Below are 23,567 nucleotides of genomic sequence, written 5' to 3'. Positions count from 1 at the left end.
TTTCAAACTTACCTGTTTGTAGCTTTTTTTTTTTTTTTCTAGTTATTTAATCTACTGTAATATATAGTATTTGATGCTCCTTCATCGTACCGTTTTAGCACACCTACTATGTCAGGAATTATTTTGTTAAAACACATTTTACTTTACATTTTTAATTTAAAAACAAAAATGTTCTTGTGTGGAGTGTAACCTTCCGGACAGAAGGCATCGCTGAACCGTGGGCTGATTGGTTGCACCTGTGAGACGCAGAACCTGGAGAGTTGTTTGTTGGAGCGACGCGGAAAAATCAAAAACAGAAACATCGCTTTTGGAAAAGGCGGATTTGACATAAACTGGTATGTGAATGGTTCGGATGGAAATGGAGAAAGGAAATGAGAAAGACGGAGATTTTGAAGGGTGGACGCCAGTGGGAAGAGGGAGGGAGAGAGGTCGTGGAAGAAATAAAATAGGTGAAGGAAAGGGAGTTGGTATTAGCCAAGGCAGTAAACGGGAACTGGAAGGAAGTAGCTCAGAAGAAGAAAGGATAGTGAGGAGGAAAGTTGTGAGGGAGGAATTTAAAGTAATATTAAAACTTAAAAACGAGCAAGAACAGGATAAAATCAGCCCCATTGTGGTGTCAAGAGAAATTTAAAAAGAAAATTGGAGATGTTGAAATGGTAAAGATTTTGAGAGACGGAAGAGTAGGAAGCTTGTCAATTCTTATTGAGTTTGAAGCAAAAGAGTTGCCAAAAAATATCAAAATAGGATACCTCAATTTTCAGGTCAGAGCTTCTGTACCTCCATCACTTCGGTGTTTCAAATGCCAAAGGTATGGACACATAGCAGCAGTGTGTAAAGGGAAGCAGGGATGTCCAAAATGTGGAGAAGATCACAAATTAGAAGAATGTAAAGAAGAAGCACAGGAAAAATGTTGTAACTGTGGAGGGAATCATAGAGTCACGTTTGGATGTGAAGTAAGGAAGAGGGCAAAAGAAATGGTACTGATTAAAACAACTAAACATAAGCTATGCAGAAGGAGTTAAAAATGTGAAGGAACAGAAAACGAGAGATTGAACAAACAGTGAGTCAAACTACACAGCAAAGCAAAGTACAAACGGAAGAAAATGTCACAATACCAGTGGAAAACCTAATATTATTCATAGCTTATGTTTATCAACTGCACTGACCAAGCCAAACACAAAACTGAGAAGATTAAAATAATAGTGAGAGGAGCTGAAAAGTTTTTGGGCTTTAAAGAGAGATCATGAGAGAACATAAATAAAAAGTTGGAGGAAGATGGGAGACCAGGACCATCAGGTGAAAACGGCTCATGTTAATATTACAATGGAACGCTAGAAGTTTAATCGCTAACGGACAGGAACTTAAAGGTTATATTGATGAGCTCGAAGAACAGCCGGAAATTATTTGTGTACAGGAAACATGGTTAAAAACGACATTAGATTTTGTGATTAAAGGATATGATGGTGTAAGAAGAGATCGACAGGAGGGAAGTGGAGGAGGATGTGGAATATTTATTAAACAAGGGATACAATATCAGGTATTAGGAAAAGGGAAAGAACTAGAATATGTGGTAATTGAGATATGGGAAGAAGAAGGTAAATTCAAAATAATACATTTTTATAATACATGTAAAACATTATCGATTGAAATAATGGAGGAGTTAACTGAATATTTGGAAGGGAAAGTAATTTGGTGTGGAGATTTTAATGCAAATAGTACTTTGTGGGGTAAATGTAATGATAAAAATGGACAAGTTATAGAAGAATTAATGGAAATGAAAAATCTAGTATGTATTAATGATGGGAGGGGAACAAGAATCAATATATGAATGGGGATTATTTCAAATGTTTTAGCTGGCATTTGTGAATGGTTAATTGATAAAAAAATCTACAATAGGTAGTGATCATTACCCCATAACAGTAAGAGTAGGACTAAATTTAAATAAGAATATAAAGCTTGGAAAAAAGTTACATTTTAATAAGGCAGACTGGATTAAATTTAGATATTTGAGTCAAATAAACTTAGAAAAAGTAGATATGAGTATGGATATAAATGATGCAAATGTAATAATTTGTAAGATAATAATGGAAGCAGCAGATAATTCTATAAAGAAATCAAGGAGTAAGAATGATAAGAAAATGGTGCCATGGTGGACAAATGAATGCAAAGAAGCAATAAAGTTAAGAAATAAAGCATTTAAGGTACTCAAACATAATCCAATTTATAAGAATTAAATTGATTATAAAATAAAAAGTAATAGTCAGGAGAACTATAAAAAAAAAAGCAAAAAAAGAATATTGGAGAAATTTTTGTAATACGATGGGGAAAGAAACAAAAATTGAGAAAATTTGGGAAGTAATCAAAAGAATGAATGGTATAAAAAGAGAGTTTAAATATCCTATACTAAAAATAGATGATACAAACATAATAAGAGACAAAGCTGAAATATTGGCAAGAACGTTTAGTAAAATTCATAGTTCAAATAATATTAGTGAAAAGGAAGAGAACATAAAAAAATTATATATAAAGATTTAGTACAGAGCGTTGAAGAAACAAATAATTTGTTGAATGTTGAGTTTACAAAAACGAAATTGAATAATGCACTTAAGATGACAAAAAACACGGCACCAGGTAAAGATCAAATCTGGTATAGAATGATAAGGCAACTGAGTGAAAAATCTAAAGATATATTATTACAATTATATAATAAAATTTGGGAGGAGGATAAATTACCGTTGAATTGGAAGGAATCAATTATAATACCAATAGCCAAACCAGGAAAAGACCATTCAAACCCAGAAAACTACAGACCAATAGCTTTAACATCAAATCTATGTAAAATAATGAAAAAAAGATTAATAATAGACTAGCATATTATTTAAATAGTAAAGGATATATGTCAAAATATCAAAGTGGTTTTTGAAAAGGGAGGAGTACTAACGATCCAACACTATGTTTAGAGCATGACATTAGAAGAGCTCAAGTAAATAAAGAAAGTGTAGTGGCAGTATTTTTTGATATAGAAAAGGCATATGACATGATGTGGGTGGAGGGATTATTAATTAAATTATACAAGTTGGGTATTAAAGGGAGAATATTTAAATGGATGAAAGACTTTTTAACAAATAGAAAAATGCAAGTTAGAAGAGGAGAAGTTATCTCAGAAAAATATATAGTAGAAAATGGAACTCCATAGGGGAGTATTATAAGTCCATTACTGTTTTCAATTATGATAAATGACATATTTAAAGATATTGGAAAAGACATGGGTTGTTCACTTTTTGCAGATGATGGAGCTGTTTGGAAAAGAGGGAAAAAGGTTGATTTTATTGTTAAAAAATTACAAGAGGTTATTATTGAAATAGAGAAATGGGCGTTGCAATGGGGATTTAAGTTCTCAGTTGATAAAACAAAAGTAAGGATATTTACTCAGAAAAAAATAAACAAGGAAATAAAATTGAAATTGTATAATCAAGAGTTGGAACAGGTAAAGTGTATAAAAATTTTAGGGCTATGGTTTGATGAAAAATTAAAATGGCATATACATATTCAAAAAGTTGTAGATAAATGTACAAAAATTTTGAATATTTTGAGATGTTTGGCTGGCAGTGACTGGGGAGCAGATAGGAAATCACTAAAACAGATTTACACAAGTATGTTAAGATGTTACATAGACTTTGGTTGTTCAGAAGCTAAAACACATTTGGCTAAATTAGACATTATCCAACATCAGGCACTAAGATTATGTACTGGAGCATTTAAAACCACACCAACAGCAGCCTTAGAAATAGAAATGGGAGAAATGCCATTAGATTTAAGAAGAACAAAATTAGAAATTAATTATTGGTTAAATTTGCAATGAAATAACATTGATCATCCAACTGTGGAAATTTAAATCCATGTTGGGAAAAATAAAAATAAATGAGGAGTTTTGGATGATCAATTGAAAATAAAATAAAAAATTTAAAATGAATAGTTTAGAAATTAGTCAAACAACACCAATATCAATTATACCACCCTGGATTCTACCAGGAGCAAGAGTAGATATGTCAATAATGAAAAAAAACCAAGATAAATCTTACATTGTAGATAGTTATTCAGTGCAATTATATTTAAATATTATCAATATGTTCAAATTTATACTGATGCATCAAAAATAACTGGGAAAATAGGAATAGCATTTGTAGTACCAGAATTCAATATAAAAATAGGAAAACGAATTACAGATGGATTATCAGTTTACACAGGAGAAATGCTGGCAATATTATTAGCTTTACAATGGGTAGAAGACATAAAACCATTAAAAACAATATGTTCAGATTGAAGCTCTGCATTATTAAGTTTAAAATATAGTGAAACAGATAGTAGGATGGACATTTTATTAGAAATATTTCATACATTACTCAGAATACAAAACATGGGTTTGATAGTTATATTTGTGTGGGTTGCAGCACATATTGGAGTAGATGGAAACGAGAGGGCAGATAAAATGGCAAAGAGGGAAATTCAGTATCCTATTAGCTTTACAGTTAAAATAAGTAAATCTGAAGGAAAGAGTATTGTTAAAGAGAAACTGATGAAAGAATGGCAAAAAAGTGGGATGAAGATAAAACAGGAAGATGGTTTTATAAAATTCAGAAGAATGTAGGAGAAAGAAGAAATGGAAGAAGAAATAAAAAGGAGGAAAGAGTGATAACAAGGTTAAGATTTGGACATTCACGACTTGATTATACACTTTTTAAAATTCAAAAACATAAAACTGGCAAATGTGATTACTGTGATAAATATGAAACCATAGAGCATGTTATATTAGAATGCCATAAATATGAAAGAGAGAGAAGCTATGAAGAAAGAGTTTGAAAGTATTAAGGAGAAGGTTAATTTATTAGATATATTGAGGAAGAATTTAGGGAGTAAACATGCAAATAATTATTCGATTTCTAAAGAAAACTAAATTATTTCATAGAATTTAATTATAGTAAGTGTTTGTGAGTGAAGGCATGAAATACAAAGTTGTGCACAAGTATGTATGTGTTTTTACGTGTGAATGTGTGAGTGTATGTTTAGATAGAATTTATGAATATATGTATATATAGATTAGGATAAGTATTTAAACCAGTGGTCCCCAAACTTTTTCCTGTGAGGGCCACATAACTTTTCCCTTCTCTGGTGGGGGGCCGGAGTCAGTTTGTACCAGAAAAAGTGTTGCACGTTTATCACCTGGGCGCGTTTCTCGATTGATTTTTACCCAGAAAGCACATGGGCAAAAAAACGTTAGTGAAACGGTCACTGGGAGTATATATTCCATTGAGGGAACTTTAACATATGAATTCCTCATATGTTAACATAAAGGCTCGTTTTGAAGTATAAACTGCTACTTACAGGCATTGCTTCGAAGAACTCGACCTGGAATGCGGCGTTCATAACAAACACGTGTGTTCATCTGCTCTTCCGCTAGCAAACAAAAGTACTGATTAAATAACATAAAAGTCAAGCAGTTCCCTAAAAGTCTTACAGATGGCAGCAATGCGCCATGCAAAACAAAACACCCACAGTTTACAGGACACACTTCCTGCTAAAGAGCCCAGCCCCCTGGTGGTTGAAGAAAAATCCACATATAAACCGGAAAATACAATATATGAAAAAAAATCTGAATGCTCTCTGGTATTGTTCAGGGGGCCGGACCAAATGTGGAGGCGGGCCTGATCCGGCCCGCGGGCCGTAGTTTGGGGACCACTGATTTAAACCATCACGAACCACACTCCATACCAGTAAGTGGCGGTAATGCTACTAACAGTTTGTTGCCAACCGCCATAAAACCGACAAGAAGAGCAAATTACTTTTTTCTCTCTGTTACAGGAGTACCATTTGTTTTCAGAAGTAATTTATTTAACTCCTGTCCATCTTTGTTTTTATCTGCATTTCTGTCTAAAATAAATAAATTGGCATCATTGATTCAGAATTTAGACTGCGATTTCTGATCAAATAAAGGAACAGTGACAAACACAGTGAAAGATGGCATGTTGTTATTTTTTAGTCAAGTAAAATCAAGCATTTGATCCTTAAATATTTGCTGGGTGGGATTCATGTATTTTGTAAGTCATAGATTATTATTAGAAGTTATAAGGGACTGCTTTTTAACACATTAAGATACTGGATTCATCACAGACTACCTCCGTCTAAACTAGTACTTTAGTCCTTAGAACTAAGATGTCTTTCTTAAAATATGTTTTGTTACTGATTAATGGTAACTACAAGCATCTATCAAACAATCAAACTTTGCTTATTTAAGCTAAATTATGAATTGCTTTTGTCATTTTGGTAGTGTTGACTGAAAAGAAAAAAAAAACTTTAAAAGATGTGACCAATATTTAATCAGACATGTTCATATCCTATCATCTGTGTCAGAGGATTTAACGCATTAATCTTGCTAAAGTATAAGGTTTGACAAGACTAATGTGGCATGGAAATGATCGCTGAAACACGCTTTCTATAACAAGCTCACGCTATTATTACTGTCTCTCAACAGGATCAGATTTTCCATCCTGTGGCGATGCAGCTGGGGCTTTATTGAGACTCCTGAAACAACATTGGCATGGCTAAAATGAAAGCTAATGGATATGGCAGCAAAAGCTCTTGGAGTACAGCGGGGCACATTTTGAATGGGGGAAATGAAGTCAGAACAAGCAAGTTTTCCTCCCAATTGACCTCTGATTTAATGTATACGGTCACTAATTGACTGTAGACATCTTGGATGAATTTGCATCACTGGCACAATCATTACTTTTTTCACAAAACACCCAAAAGGAGAAGGCAGTCTTTTTCTAAAGCGCTGTTCAAAGTGGATCGGGGCTGTCAAGAGTGATCCTTCAGTGCATGCTTTTCTCAGGGCCTTTCTCACATTGAATTCTTTTTTCTTTTTTTTTTGGTATGAGTGGGTGTTTTCACTAAGGGTAAAAATCTTGGTGTGTCTTTTTCATTTTTTCCGCTCTGGTTGTGATCAAGCACCATAAAAAGCATGCTTGGCTCTATTATGACAAAGAAAATTATACTTTCAAATTCATATCCTGCCTGCCATATCCCACACCGTAGTTGGAACACATCACAATAACATAATGACTCATCTGTTTGCCTGGACTAGCATAATCACCCGTACGCTCATATGTCTGAGGTGATCACTGCTTGGGAGACAAAAGTGGGAAGTAAAATTTACTTACTGAGCTCATTACATTCTATAGTAAGCTAGCTCAATCTTAAGGTCAGTTTTAGTCTAGACTGAAAATGCGTTACTATTATTTTATTGCAAATTTTATTGCCACTGGAGCCACCCGGTTGTTTCGACAACTGGGTGGTGAAGTACTTTAGTTAGCTGAGATTGTTGCTACTGTGCTATATGAATAAACTCTGAATTTAATTGAGAAATTCAATTCAAGAAAAAAAAAATCACACAAGTTGAATAATTTCAGTTAAAGGCAAAACATGGCAAAGAAAGATGGAAAAACAAGCTCTCACTGGTGCAGCTCCACACACACACACACACATATATATATATATATATGCTTTTGTCCTAAAATGTAATTGCAGATGTTTCTGCTAGAATTGTATCTTGTATTTACTGTAGTAATTATGTTGAAAGTAGTGCAGAAGGACTTTAATCTTTTACATCCTGAAGCTTAGCTGTTTTCTTTTTTGTTTATCTCTAGGGATCACTATGGAGACTGTGTAGAGATAACCAAATAAAGAGACTGAGCAGAATGCACTGCAAGGAAACTTAAAAAGAGCCTTAGCTATACAGCACATATTCACCACAACAATAGTGGATGTTGTAGAGAAAGTCAAAGGTGAAGAATGACAAAGTGTTTAATGAACAATAAAGTGTCAGTCAGATACTCCTGGTTAAATGCATTTGACTAAATGATGATCAGCAGGTATGGCCACCTCTTTGAATAGAGTTGTTTCGACGACTGGCTGGTCCTGAACTTGCATGTGTGTTAACACCATGTCAAGAAGGCAAGACGTCACCAATAACCTTAGAGAATTGCAGTCATTGTTTCTGCCTTTCAGTCTGGGAAAGGTTAGGAGGCTATTTTCAAACAATTTCAAATCCATCATTCTACAGCGAGTGGAAAACATTTAAAACGGTTCTCAGTCTTTTCAGGCTGTTCATCCCAGCAGATTCTCCCCGAAGTGTGGAGGAGCAACGTTAGTTATGGGGAACACTGCAGTCCCCAGTAGGTATGGTATGTTAAAGCTCATGGTAAAACCATTTTAAAAAAGAACTAATCCATTTCAGCTTGAGTGAAAGCTGAAATAGTTTAGTAGTTTTTTGACAAGTCATAATTAAATTTGAAATATCTTGAATTGTCGTTACGGATGTGCGACCCTTCAACTAGCAAATCTCGTCATATCGTTTGAGACATCTAGAAAGCCACTTTGGTCCTTCGAAATGTAAAATATCTTGATTTATTATTCTGTCTAGTCAGAAATGTAAATTCAGACGTCTTAAATTATTAGTCAAAGAGTAGTTGTGTTTAAAACTCATTTTTAGATAGGAGGAATGTAATTACAAATATTCAAGACGGAATCGATTTTATATAAAAAAAAAAACTTGCCAAATAAAGCTTGTCAAAAACTAGGTTGGAAAAGGTTACAAGATGATGTCAAAAAAAAGAAAATGCAAATTGACCCATATAACATAATTACTTACATTTTGAAAAAGGTGCATGCATGTTATTTTTAATGTGAATCCTGCAGTTCATCGGCATAAATATATTTAATTTTAACATGTTATATGAACTTAAGACTCTTCTCGTGTGACACACATTTCAACTCAGGAAATGCCCCCTCAAGTATTAACAACCCTGCTATTTTTTCATGTTGGCGCCTTGCCTGCTTTGAGCTCCTCTGAATTCGTGAGGCCAGCTGTCTGATACATCTGAAACTGTGGGTCATGCAGACCCACAGTTTCAATTGATAACAAAATGGCTGAAAAAATCTTGTGCTGGGCGTCAAATTCATGCAAAATCTTAAGGAAGCAATAGTCTAAAACACAGTGAACAAAAATATCTTCAAAAGAAAGTGAGAGACTGTCATTCACCAAAAGATTACTTCAAGTTACATCTGTTAAAAGCAGTTCTAGTGAACCTGAGTGGAAACTTTTTTTTTCCCTTGACTGGACAGATTGGTGGGTCAAAAGCACTTTTTATTGTAGCAAAAGAGATGAAAATGTTCTGCAAGACTCCCCAGGGAGGTCTTACGCACCCTTTTCTCAGTGCAGCCAGTTGAAATAGTTGAGGCTGTTAAAGCTGCGAGTACAGGTCTTGCAGCAGGGGTAGACAGTTTATTAAAATATAGTAACATAAAATGCATTTCAGTAATTTCTGAAATCTTTACAGATGACCCATCAGTCTCGGCAACAGTCAGAGCTCTTTAGGACTTCGGATGAAACACCAGGCCGAAATATCTCAGCCTGTTAACTCTGCCTAATATCACATTAAAATTTATGGGACCTCTTGAATATTTCTTCAGGTCCTTTTATAACCCACTGCAGTTTTTATATAACACCCAAAGAGATTCGACTATCCAATATGTCATAGTCTAAAAGCTGTCACTGAATTTACTTCAGCTACTAGAAAACTTGGTGTTCAACCCTGTCTACTCTGATATACTTAAATGATATTTAAAAGCATAATTTCCTTTGGAGGTCACCTAATTAGTAAACATAGAGCCTCTGTGTTAGTATTAGTTCAACCGTTTAGTTAAGGCATTGGATGTTTGTCATGAAGACCAAGGATAATACCAGAGATCCACAGCTCTAGGGGGTAAGTCTGTTGACAGGACAAATGTTGCATTGATAGAAGAGTTGAAGGACAAAGCCATAGAAGTGCTTGTTTCTATTTTGCCACAAGCCATATGTAGAGGACACAACAAAGGTGTCATGATCCTCAGGTGTGTGGATTTTTAATTTAATTTGCATTTCTGGTTTTGATTATTCAGCTTTAATATATTTTTAGTTTATTCCTCTGTGCTAGTTGTTCTTCTGCTTCCTCGTTTGCTCATTTATATGGAATGCCTTTAGAGTAGTTGCCCTGTCGTTTGTTAGCCAAAGGCTTTTCTCCTTTAGTTCCATGTTCTATATTTTGTAAGGGTTTCTTATGTCTTCGACTAAACATTCAATTAGGATCCCAAGCTCTTGTCTACATTTTTGGTCCTGCCTCAAACAAGAACTACGCAGTTTGATGATCGCCTTTGTTGTTGTTTCATCGGATCTGCAGCCACACGTCTTGGACACTCGGGTGAAGAGAGGTGAGGAGGAGGGCGAAGCAGTACTGCACCAACACTGTTTTTAGAGGGGATGGTGTGCTGTTGACCTCGACTCGGGACGTTGTGGGCCGGTGTACTTCGAAGACCTCCTCAATCCCACCAACATGCCTTCCATTGAGGAAGAGGAGCCTGGGAACTCTGGGTTGGGCTCTCCAGTCTCTGGGGACGAGGATGCCAATGTGGTTAAAGAGCTACTCGGTGGCAGAGCCCTGGGGTGGATGAGATCCACCCAGACTTCCTCAGGGCTCTGGATGTTGGAGGGTTGTCATGGTTAACGCGACTCTGCAATATTGCATGAACATTGGGGGAAATACCCCTAGATGACCTAGTTGGTGATCTTCCTGTTCATAAAGGTAGACTGGAGAGTGTGGTCCAATTGCAGAAATAAGTTTTTATGACCCTTTTTTTTTACTAATTAAGACTGGCTGTAAACCCTCAGAGTCTGTTTGTTTAAATATTGTGCAACTTCAATACAGCTCTGTTTTGTGTTAATATGCATCTGAAAAGCAAGCATCTGCTTCATAAATTCAGGAAGAATAAGTGTCACACTAATTAATGTCTGCTTGCACAAAAATTCAATTTCAGTAAAAAAAAAAAATCAGCTACTCTGGCAAGGAGTCATAACACATTTCACCTCAACTATTGCACTTAATTTTCAAGAGGCAGCCATTGTGTCAACTTTCTTTCAGCAGAGTGTCAGGTATCCAGCCCTCCAAATACCAGCGTGGCCCCACTATTCAATAACCGCGGCGCTATAACATACAAAGGGTAATGAAATATATCCCATCCGTCTTCCATAAAACTTCACATCGAGCTCGGTCAGCTCCTCGTATACCCCCTCAGGCTAGAAACCAAACCGGAGCAGAAGCGAGAAGTGATTTATGAAATCACATGCTCCACATCTGAGAGGGCAAAAAAAAAAAGAAAAAAGAAAAGTCTTTTAGCAAAGCTCGTTTAAAGAAAAGATCAAGCGCGGCAGGGAAACTTGAAATTTGCCGTCTAAAATCATTCTGGGACAGAAAATTATGTTACATCCTGGCAGTGGGCTAAAATAATTACATCAGTGAGGAATGCATTCCAGCATTGGATTAAAGAGGCTGTGGAGGACAGGAAATAGACCCAACAGGCAAGACAAGATGAAAGGGGAAGACTGCTTATACACACAAAAATACATTATGTGTCACATTTCTGATTCTTCAGGCTAAATGGGCCTCGCAAGTAGCCTGGATATAGTCCGAATCAGAGGCATCCCCACCACTATATTGTAAACAACCAAATTAGAATAACTTCAAAACTATGTGCAAATCAGCCGGTTTATTTGGCGAAGGCACATGACAGGACAGCGGGTGTTATTGTTTCACAACGGTCGACATAAAAGTGTCATCAAAAGATACCTTGACTTAATTGATTGATCTGTGAAAGGGGACTTTTTGGAATAAAGTTGAGTCATGAGACCATGACCATAATATTTTAGGGCCCACAAAACCTTAAAAATACAGAATATATGAAATATAAGTAAAAAAGATTTTGTTAAAGTGAATGCATATTTTGTTTTTGCTAATGCAGCCCATGTCTATTAATAAAAGTGAAATGAAAAGGGTAACGGGACAAACCCTGAAGGTATTTAGCTGGAGGACAAGCCTGAACCCAGACAGATATTGTTGAAAAACAAGGATAATTGGAGGTGAAAGTGGAAAAGGAATGTGTGAAGAGTCCAAACGTAGAATCCTGGGAATGAGAAGCTTTAATACCGATGTGTTGGTCTAGTGTAGAAGTAGTTTAGGTGTAGTCTTTATTCCAAATGTAATTGTTTCAGCTGTACTTAGGGGAAAGAAAAAAGATCTTTTAAGTCATACGCTCTCGATTTTAAGGTAAGAAGCACTTCAGTGGCACTTCCATCTATGATGTGATGGGCTATGTAAGGCTATAAATGTTGAAGCCTGTCACAAACAGAAAGACCTTTCAAACAGGAATATGTCAAATGTGTTTATTGGCAAAGTGGAGAAAGAATATTTTTTTTCCTGCAAAGGGCTCTTATAAAGGAAACATGTGAAGGCAAATGGGAGGATGATGAAGTTCTCCCCCAAAAGTAATATCATCATTCTTTGGCAACTTTCAACTTTGTGGTAGCTGCCTTGTCCCTGCTGTTTTTTATTTTTTATATTTTTCCGTTTCTGACATGAAAATGGAGATAACTACAGGATGGTTTGTGAAAATGTTGATGTATTTATGTATTTTAATGTTTACTTGTCTTGTTTAGACCAGTTGTGCTATCGACTGTGTTGTCGGTTTTAAATTTCATACAAGAGTAACAAAATGGGACCATAACACTGCTTGATGAAGGAAACCAGGCTTATTTTTATTGAACAGTGCTCTAGAGGAAACCAGTCGTACGCTTTGTGGGTTTAGGCAATAAAATAGAGCCCATAAGGTAAACAACAATAAAACATAGTTGAGATTTCCTCATATTAATATGGGGCACTGCTGCCTTTTCTGCTGAAAGTAATAATACAATTACAAAGATTATAAAATCGGGTTTGAAACTTTCCTATTTCGTCAAGTCTCAGAAAGCTATTGTGTCAGTCTAGGGAAATTGTTCAACACTGGACAGAAACAGATTGAGAACCTAGAGTACCATATTTAAATCCTCTCAAACTGATTTTAGCATTCTTTTCATATTTTTGCTTCCAAGTATCCAGTTGTTATTGTGTCGATGGTGGTTTTCATCAACAATCCTACAGAACCTGCAGAGGTTCTTCTAAAGATTTTCTTTTTCTGTTGGTGGTAATCTATGTTGACGCAATACAAATTACACGTTGAATTACAACTGGATTAAATTACAAAGTGTAATATGTATAGATGTGATTATAATTGGATGTTGAGTCAGATATTGACAGATTGTGTATGTCCTGCATGAAAACAGTGGATTTCACTATCAAATATGACTTAAGTTGTGCTAAGAAGTAGAACCAGGCCAGGCTAAAACCTGAACAGAACCTGAAAGATTCCTCATCCATTGGCTTATCATCAACTGAATGCCAGGTTGTCAAATAAAATCTTTTCTGGTGTCACATTGTTGGAACTAAAATACCTTACAAGTTTGTCAGAAGGCGTCATGTTAAGTATTTTGGGTTTCCATCTTTTCTTTTTAAGGGCTGCTTAATAAATGGTTTAAAAACAGTTCATTATTGACTGGATTGCTGGTGTTTTATGTTTGACTGATATATAGGTCAGAGTTTGTTCATGGCTATGCAAGCAAAAATTTTAGTAATCAAATAATCTATTGATTATTCTTACAATTAATTGAGTAATTGGAGAAAATAAAATATTGGTAAATCTGGCATAACAGCAGTATAACTATTAGATATTAATATCAGTCCAATTTTTCATGTTTGAGCATCCCTAACAGTTACTTGTTTGTAGTTTAGAAAATTGACCTGTGATAATAATAGCTCACTTTCTAAGTTAACCTGAGCAAAATTTAAACAAAGATCTGAAATTATATTCAACTTAATGATAACAAGGCAAGCTCGCAAATACGCTCATGATTTTTTATGAGGTAATATTAAACTACAAGTTAAAATGTTTACAATGCCCCAAACTTTTTACTATGACTGAAATCAGTACTGACAAAAGGTGCTGCATTTGTTTTTTCACATTTAACAGCACATATATTATACACTGTACAAACTGTTCTAATTATTGCAAGTGGCCTTTTTAATAATGTGTGGGTTAAATATCAAACAATGTTTGAGTTTGTAGAACTTTGACAGATGCAGTGATGTATAGTGTTTTTTTTTTTTAAATATGTGTCACTTTTATAGCCATCACACTGGAGACCCCACAAAATATCGTGATATTTCAATCAATCATGCCCTCTCTCTCCTTTTCCCCCCATTATCGTTGAATTATATTTGTAAAACATATTCTTTGACACGTTTACAAAAGATAAGACTAAAAACCAAACAACCTACCTTTGCTTCACGATGCATTCTAATTAAACTGCAGATTAGCATAGCTCCAACATATAAGAAAGTGAATTTGCTTTATCATTCCGTTCTTCCTAAAGAGCATCGTGGGTCGGCACAGCATGTGCATTGACGACAAATTTTTTTAAACATGTTTAAAAAATTAGTTTCTACAACATGCAGACGTGACAGGTCGTAGGTTGTGACCAAAGTGTAATGACGACAGAAAATGTGGCTAATTGTGTGCAGAACTTTTTAAGTAAAGACGAGTGACTCGGGACTCTGAGGCACAGTGGGAAAAAGTCTGTTCATCTGTTCAGGATCAATCATTCTGATAAGCGCCTGCAGTGGCCTTTTGTATTCAAATGAGGAAGACAGTGCAGCTATACTGTCTAGACGGAAATTATTCAGACTGCTAAAGGAGGATGTTTCATTTTAAAATAGCGGCGTTGTCCTTTCCCTTTATGGTACTTTTACAATAAATTTTACAAAAATAAATAAGGATTAACTTAACGAAGTAAAACTTGTGAACACATCTGGTCCCTGAGGCTAAACGTCCATTTATTTAGTTCTACCTATTTAGAACTGCTGTATGTTCATCTGTGGCAAAAAAATAAATAAATATTTTGGTTGATTTTCTTAATTTTGATGGCTGAGTTTAAAATAAAAAAAAAAATAACAGAACCTGTATGTATTATAAAATAAATTATCAATAATATACTGAAAAGTCATGAAAATATGCTTGGACAAGTTTAAAAACTTAACTCCAATCCTTGTTGCGCTGCACGTTTCTCATGCATCTTCATTTGCTTCCACAGCTGCCGCCCACAGACACAAGTACCCACAAAGGGTTAACTGCCTCTTTAATATTTACACACCTCCATATTCAGCTGTCACCGAGCAGATTATTGCATAACACATTGCATGCACATGCATACTGTACCATCATTTATCATTCATCTTCTGTACCAACACCTAGCAAGCGGATTGTGCTGGAAAAGATTTACTGTTGTGTTAATTTTAGCTTGCAGAGCATTCACTTCATCAGCTGTCAGAGGCGATATTAAAAACTACTCCCCTGCCTGCCACGTGTTGCACGGGCCAACTCCGAGTCGTAAAGTGACGTGTAATTAAGCCGTGACACATGGGCCGACAGATGTGTCCATCAGTGCACGGGGTGGGAGCTGTAACCACCTAAAACGGTATCGATTTGGACCAGTCAAAGGAAGAGATTGTAGCGGCAGGACATGACAGTAACATGACACCCTGATTAATACGTCCAAGCTTCTCCACTGCCTCACAAAGACAAATTCAAACACCCTGCTGGGTTTCGGCGTCGCTCCTTTTCACAAGAAATAACAGCAGTTGCCAAGTCGTTGCAAAGATCTAAGTTGTTTGTCTTTAATTATTCTGTGAACCTATGAGATGAAACTCTGTAAATCAACAGTGTAATGATGACCAAACAGTGGCATTTTTGTTGTTTGGTAATATTGCACCATTTTGGAAGAGCATGTCCATCCTCACCGAGCACGACTTCATTGAAATAGCATGTGAAGTCTTCACAAAAGGCAACACTGGATTGAAATAGTTAGTTTGTCATTAGCTCGACTAAACCCGATAGCATTCTTTGTTAGAATATTGAACAATTTTTCGCTGGTCAAAATAAGCACACCGATTGGCTTCGCTAAAATGGCCATAAAATGAATCCCCAAAGAAGTTTACAATGTCGAGTCTCTGTGGCTTTTGTGTGCTTTTAATGCCTCGCATGGGGTTAGATTAAATACACTACAGTGATAAACACTAATAATCTTCAAACCACCAAAGTACATCTCAATCGATTAAAATTCACGTACAGTTCACGGTTTGGACCAATTGTGTGGGTACGTTTTAACGGATCATAAAATATGTTGCTCCTTTTGAATCAGTTTGCAAACATCAAGAGGATTTTTTTTTTTTTGAAAAAATAAAGTCTAATATCTTGTGAGGTTCTTGCTGTATCTTTTTTTCCCCTGATTTGCAAAGATAAAAGGAAAATAAGGGAGAACAAATATAAAGCTTGAGTGTTGCACATGAATTAAAGCCAGCAAAACTAAAATCATCCAGCACACAGTTCTTAGTCACAGAGAAATTCACAGAAACAGCCATTGCACCAGGGAAATTGATGAAGCAAGTGTTAAATCATTTATCCAACACCATCGTATCCGTATACTTAGATTCACATCTGAAGGCTCTCATGCAGAAAGAACATCTTTAATTGAGAGTAAACATCTTAATGATTCACCACACAGGATGTGGACTTTGGCACCGGTTCTGTTGATGCTCAGAGGCCATCTTCAGCGACAGGATTTCTAAGAAGGAAGTTATACGAAGATGATTTAAAAATCTGTTTGAACTTTAGTTGTCCATCCATGGATTAACATTCTACGCTGTTAACTAAGCGTCATGACTCCACAGGACGACTGTTGAAACGAGCTAATCTGTTCAAAAACTTGTGGTGAACAAACAAATAAAAAACTTGGCATTAGTTACTGTCGACGGTTTACGATCTATACTGAGAAGTGAGGAGTTATTTTTGTTTTTATTCCAGTATGAAACCATTTTAAACAAAATGTTTTATTCCAGAGAAAACTTTTTTTTTTATTGAAAACTTGGAGACCATAATAGAAATCAGTCAGAAGAAGTGGATATTCATGTATAATTCTTTTTTTTATTTTTTTACATACTAAGTTACCAGGTGGGAACCTTTGTATTCTCTCGTTTTTGGTACGCCCATAAATCTGAAGCACGAGCAACGTCCACCAAACAGCAGCAGATGTCGCTCTTGGTTCACCGAAGGTCAACTTTTGCTTCAAATCTGACGGGAAGACTATTGTTGTGAAGAAAGGAGTTGGTCTTTCACCAAAGATAAAAATACCATCCCAATGCGAAAGACGTTGAGATGAGCACAGAAACCCCAAAGGTAACGCCAGTGTCCACAGTCCACATTTCTACGGAATAATTTTCAACTCAAAGGAGTGAAACAGTTGAAAATTTAAAGATTGCACCAATCTGATGGTTTGAAGCCTCACAAAAATTATTTGGAGAGCTACCAGCTTGTACAAGGTTCTACTCCTATCATGGGGCAAGTGCGGCCTCAAAAAGGTTTGGAAACTCTGATTATTCTGCCTCACATCATACTTCTTTTTGTTCTTCACATAAACCTCTTTTAGACTCTGCAGAGATCAACCACTTTTGTGACATCTTAGCGTGAATGTCTTGATGCTAACTTGCATGATTATAAGGCATACCTTCTGCTGAACTATGTTGTTTCCGAAAACATTTATATCAAGGTCAAGGCAAAGTCTTATCTAAATAAGCATGATTTTCTTTTCCACGTGATGTCTTTTTTCTCAGGTATTTTTAAGACAATTTTAACAGAAATTCTCAAAGTTTTCAAAGTGTTTATGCTTCACTCTCTTCTGCCTCTTTTTCAACTGCAATATTTATGTAAACGATCTTCAGTCGCTAATCTTTGAGCTTTGATCAATGAAAATAGTTTATTTTTCAGTGTGCCCCGCTATATTTTCTGTCTCCTTTATCTGCAGATTGGCCAGAGCTTTGTCCACGTTCCTGCCCAAAGCCCGACTCCGTCTCACCTTTTCAATCACTTCCAGTTTTGACAGACCAATCGGACTGCAGTGTCACCAGGGGTGTACTGTCTAAAAGCAACGCGGACATCCGTCTTTAAACCTCTTCCTCTTTCCTCCTCTCAGTCCTACTTTAACTGAAGGACTGGACGACTCGAGGTAAGCAGTAAGACATAATTTCAAATCTGTCCCCACTGCCAGACAGTCTGTCGGCTTCTTTTCCAGCACAGTCTGTGGCGCGATGATTCATGTGCGTCCAGTAAGCCTAAAGCTCGTTTCTATGAATACAGAAACAAAATTGCCTTCGGTATTGAATGCCGTCTTCTGCCTTGACGTCCAGGGCTACAGCAACCCACTGGCATTTCATACCAAATGAGAGTTTGAAATGGTGGAATAAACTGACATTAGAGAACCCTCTTGACTTGGCATTGTAGTCTGAATTGTCACCGCGGACATGCATAGCTGAAGAAATGCCGAGAAATTTGTCAAATGGAAAATGTTTCAATTTATTGTGGTTGGGGTCGAGGTTCCCTGCTGATTGTGGCAAAGTCTGAATAGAAATGGAAATGCAAAAAAAAATCTGAGTTTGTAAGTTTCTGTGAATACGTACAAGAACTTATTAGGATATTTTCAAATTGCTGCAATAATCCATTTCAACTTGATGTGCGAGTTCAAAAAATATGAAATACTTGCAAAGCATAATCACACAAAAAAGTAAAGCTGTTTAATTGTTGAACTGTTTTCTTTTTTAATCATGTTAACATGTAGTTTATGATCCTGTGGATAAATGAAAACAGCATATCTACGATTTAAACAGTCTAATCTTTCAAATATGGTTAAGAAAAAACATGTTAAAGTAGAAACATATCTAAAGCTTTCTATCTTCCAAACATGGCAACGTAACAATCTTTTCAGAAATGATAAACCAAATGTTACTGATAATAACTTTATAGTGCTTCATTTAAAAAAAAAATTGAACTCTCTTCTAACAGAGTGTCTTGTAGACAATGAAGCAAGGTTTTTACAGATCTGCAGCTTATTGATCCAATGTTTCCGTTTCAGCTATTCATCAATCAGTCAATCTATGGTCGTCTGCAGCTGTTTACCCATGCAGGGTTGCTTGAGGGCAGCTGGTTCCTCTGTCACAGTCAGAGAGAAAGAGGTGGGCTATAGCATCTGGACAGGTTGCCAGTCTACCAAAGGGCAGGTTATAACTACAGGAAAAATTATATATTTTAATTTTAATTTTTCTTGGGGTTTTAAAAAGAACACCAACCACTTAAAGATCCTGAAGATTAGTATAACTAGGTTTCATGCACGATGTCTGAGGTTTAGCATTTCTTGGGAAAGATTGTGTAGCTGCTGTCAGTACTTCTAGGTACTTCAAGGCTTTTTTTGTTGGCCCCGGGTATAGAGCGAAGGTGAGTGCATCAAATATTTTGTGTGGCAGGATCTTGGTTGAAGGCAGACTGTAAAACACAATGGCACGTTTCTGTGTGCCATTCTGGATAGCATACAAAACAGAATGATGTCTGTTCTTGTAGCAGTGCAGCAGCAGGTGATCTTCACAATTTCATTTAACAATCAAGTTAATTTAACTAACTATAAGTTAAATTAGATTTACTTAACCGAAAGAAAAAAATAAAAAGAAAATAACGATTAAAAACATTTATTCAGCGGAAGATTTTTAAATTATACATGGTTCCACTTAAAAGCATCGGTTTTTTTTGTGAGCGAAAGGTGCACAAAGTGTGAAAAGGAAGTTTGAAAACACCATGGCTTACACCAATCAAGGTGTAAGCCATAGGTACATGATGGATTTGGGTCAAGTCATTCTTTATTCAAGTTTTACCCCCAACTCTCAACCATGTGTTTCCATAGAGTCTAAATTATTTCATTTTGTACTTGTCAACAAACCACATCCAACCCCTTGAACTTTTTGATGAATTTGGAGTCTAATAACCACATTACCTTTCAGAGACTGTGAGAAAATTACAGAAAATTACTTGAAGTCATCATTTGATAAAGTGTTTAGAAAACCTCACATGAGATCCTAAACAAAATCTGGTACCAAAAAGACAAAACCAGCAAAAGTTCGGCACTGGGGGAGAAATCAGAAGAAACCAACATTTTAAGTAAGGAGCATGTTTTGATTGAAATCTAAAGCAGTTTTGAGGAGCCAATCATAAAACTTGGACAAACAAAACTGAAAAATAAAAAAAGTGCAGTGTTGTGTGATTGCATTGAACTTCGGGTGATTTGTCTGCGTTAAAGCGGACAGACACTCTTGTTGCACAGTTACCGGCCGTTTTATGACAGGCCGATTATACTCAGTCGCACGCTGACAACTGCAACCCGTCCCTGTGAATGTCTGTAGGCTCCCATTAAAGGCGCTGTCATTACAGGTCCTGCAGAGAAAGAATCGTGTTCCAGTCGTCAAAAGTGCCCATCTATCATCTTCTGGTATTTCACATAACTGCACAAGCAATGAAATGGGTGGAAAAGAATAGAAAGATCCAGAAAGTTGAGGAGATCCACATGAAACCACTTATTTTTCTTTTAACCATGTTAGGCATGGTTAAAAGATGAAAAAAATGAAAAAGCACAATAGCCTGACAAGTCAGAGTAATTTTGAAGTTTGTGAGTTTTCCTAATTAAATTAAGTCCTTTGCTTAAACAAATAATGTCCACAGAGGACTGAGTTCAAAACTAGTTTTACAAAACAAACATCAACCCATCAGTCATTCATTCTGTATCAGCCTACTAGTTTTTTTCTCTTAACTGCATTTTTTCCAGGTGGAATACTGTAAATGTGGTCATTCATATTTAAAATTTTAAGTCCCAGAACCTTTTTTTAATATATATCCTCCCCCATATCCTCACCTTTAATCCTTTAAATATTCAAAGCCTCACTACTGACTGCTGTCACACACATGCATTTTTCTGCAATTGGTTTCTGAGGATCAGGAGAAAATTTAATATTAGCTTAGAGATTATAAACTAGCGAGGAGAAATGGGCATATTGTGAAATGGCCCTTACCATCAGTCAAAGAGACACTTGCACTGTCATTAAAGGGGGGAAAAACAGACAAACTCCAGCTCTGTCTTCGAGTATGTCTCATTAAAATCCTCTTATCTTACTGAATGGTTTCGGCGTTAGTGGAGCAGCAGCGTACATGATAATGACTTCTGTGACACTGCAGCCATTCTTGGCATGTTATATTGCCTGTTTGAAAGGTGATTTAAATAGTTTTAAGAATTAAACTTTTAATAGTTTCACACGAGGCCCACATGGATGAGGCAAAAACGAATAGCTGGAACACAAAGACAATTAACCTTAGTGAACATTTTTAACAACCATTTTTTATAGTTGCTCTTAAAAAAAAAAAGCTTACTGTTGCCAGAAAACCTCCCTTATCACTTCACAAAAACACACTTAATCTTAGCATCGTCTTCACCAGACTGTCATTCAACGACAGAGAGTCTTCAGTCAAAGGCTTCTTCAGAACCGCTGGAATACTGACTGCTACAGAAGATCCTTCCTGCCCAGAGCCATCAGTATCTACAACAACTCTTTGAAGAAAATTCAAAGAGTTGTTGTAGTTCAAGTCAGAACATTTCATTTCCGACTTGGACTAATAAACAATTTTTGAGTTCAAGTTGAATTAAACCAATAATATTTAAAAAATCAGCATCTACTGGATGACTTGAGGTGATTCAGAAAATAAGTGAAAATCATCATTCCTTTGTACCCTCAAATAGTTTTGAATACCCCGACAACTGTCATGTCAACATTGTGATTTTTCAATTAGACAAATTCCATTTTTGATCTTCCAGTAAATGTACGTTGTGAAGAAACACACCTTCTAATTTTAGACAGATTATTATTATTTCCAGTCTTTGTAGTTATTCAGGGAAGTAAAATTGCATTTCATATGCAACTCTATTCAGTTTGACGCCTGCGCCCCTAACTGTTGTCTGCACATATATCAGCAAAAAGTTGAGTGGAAGGAAAAAAAAATGTTGTAGCTGGAACAATAACACTGATAAAAAAAAACATTATGGTCGGCAGGCTCTGAAGGAGCCCTTCATTGTTTTTGTTGTCGCCACTTTTGATTTCTGATTTTCAAAATGTCTAACAAAGATGCGCAGGTGAAAACTAAGGTGACATCAAGTGATCCAAGTACTTCCTCTTGAGCCAGTTCCCATTGTCCGACTACATAAACGAAATCTCTGAAGCTCTGCAAGTTATGCTGGGAGTTCCCCATCATCTGAGTCGACATGCAAGTAAAAGCTTCTGCTGCTGCTGCTGATGATGATCAGCCAATGACAGCCTTCTTGTAAGTGCTTGTTGGGTTGCAGTAGCACTCGGTGTTAATGATTTATTTCAACAGAGTGTTTTTAAAAACATGTAAATTTAGCAACAAATTTGCCTCTTTTGTTTTATTAAACAACACTTACTGTATATTTACAAATATATTTCCACAGTACATGTAAAATAGTACATCTCTAAGAGATAAATGTCTTTGGGTGCATCTGTACACGTATCCGTTCCCCACGACGACACAGCGAGGTTTCACATGAACGCACATTTACGACAGTTCTTCAAAAGAAAGGAAAAGTAGACATCGATGATTTCTCTACGAAGCCATCGTTGTAATTACAGATCGTTTTTGTTTAATGGTGGCTGTGGTCGTACTTTAACGAGGTGAAACTTCAAAAGCGTCAAATTCAAAAATACAATCATGCAATTCCCTGAGAGGTTGATAAAACTCTTAGCAGCAAGTCCAAGGACAGCGGCAAGTGAGTAAGTTGCTATATATGCAGCACAGCTCCTTCACCTCAAAGTTTCCTTGTTGAACGGTTTCTTCTTAGATATTTTGTTTACAAAAAAAAATTAAAAAATACAAAAGAACTCCCTATACTTTGGTCATAAGCAGTCCCTGCACAATGCCACCTGTCCTTTCCGATAGTCCCTGCAGGGGCAGAGGCGTTGGTATTTGGGACTAGAGCCAGCGCAGCTGAACAACAGCGGATCGTGCTGCAGGCTGCATTCGGCGTGCTCTGCAGAGAAGGCGGGGAAGAGGTGGTTCATCTCGGATTCCACTCCTTCACACTGGAGATCCAACCTGGGCACAGAAGACGTTAAAAAAATGAATGGAAATCCTTTGATCTGTTTGACATTATTGCTGGCACAAACGCCTTAGGAGATGCATGATTATTTGACATGCATATTTGTTATTTATGTTACAGCGCTGCCTTTAGTCGCTCTTAGGGAGAAAGGAAAGTTATATCTTCACAGGATGTCCTTGGATGTGTAAAAAGTAACTTAATCTCTTTTTCACTAACTATCCAAATGAAAAAAAAAAACTCTTACGCGCTAAATGCTTCTTTGAGGTTGATGAAACGATGCAAAGCAGGTTCACAGATTAGTCCTTCACTCTGGCACGCTTCCACACACGACTGGCCTTGCAGCGACGTCAAAAGTCGAAGTGCGGTAAGAGGAGGCCACGATGGAAAGGAGCTGCTGTTGGCGGCCCAAGTTAGCACTCTGGAGTTCGGCAAAGGCAGAAAGGGACCCGACAGTGAAGCCCAAGATGTGTTTACTGGAGGAAATGGAACCTCAGGTGAGCAAAAGTCCTGCAAAGAT

General features: G+C 36.5%; 1 protein-coding gene and 1 long non-coding RNA gene across 3 annotated transcripts in view; one reads left to right on the top strand and one right to left on the bottom strand.

The window, feature by feature from the left end:
• The window catches only part of LOC103469136 (uncharacterized), a 68,138-nt gene extending 48,423 nt beyond the window's left edge, over nucleotides 1-19,715 (top strand). Inside the window, exon 3 of the long non-coding RNA XR_014088566.1 lies at nucleotides 17,876-19,715. This is a non-coding gene — a long non-coding RNA (uncharacterized LOC103469136). The remainder of the gene's footprint in view (nucleotides 1-17,875) is intronic.
• A 2,630-nt stretch (nucleotides 19,716-22,345) lies between these two features.
• The window catches only part of mgat5b (alpha-1,6-mannosylglycoprotein 6-beta-N-acetylglucosaminyltransferase B), a 73,581-nt gene continuing 72,359 nt past the window's right edge, over nucleotides 22,346-23,567 (bottom strand). For both annotated transcript variants that reach the window (XM_008416650.3, XM_008416652.3), the window contains 2 exons: nucleotides 23,295-23,557; nucleotides 22,346-23,046 (listed from right to left, as the gene is read on the bottom strand). In XM_008416650.3, the coding sequence (XP_008414872.2) occupies nucleotides 22,848-23,046; nucleotides 23,295-23,557 (462 nt within the window). In that variant the 3' untranslated portion in view covers nucleotides 22,346-22,847. The remainder of the gene's footprint in view (nucleotides 23,047-23,294; nucleotides 23,558-23,567) is intronic.

This window comes from Poecilia reticulata, chromosome 8, assembly GCF_904066995.2.
Source record: "Poecilia reticulata chromosome 8, P_reticulata-male-v2, whole genome shotgun sequence".
In the NCBI taxonomy this organism is placed as follows: domain Eukaryota; kingdom Metazoa; phylum Chordata; class Actinopteri; order Cyprinodontiformes; family Poeciliidae; genus Poecilia; species Poecilia reticulata.
Note: the sequence above shows the minus strand (reverse complement) of the source record. Positions and strands in the feature narration are given on the sequence as shown.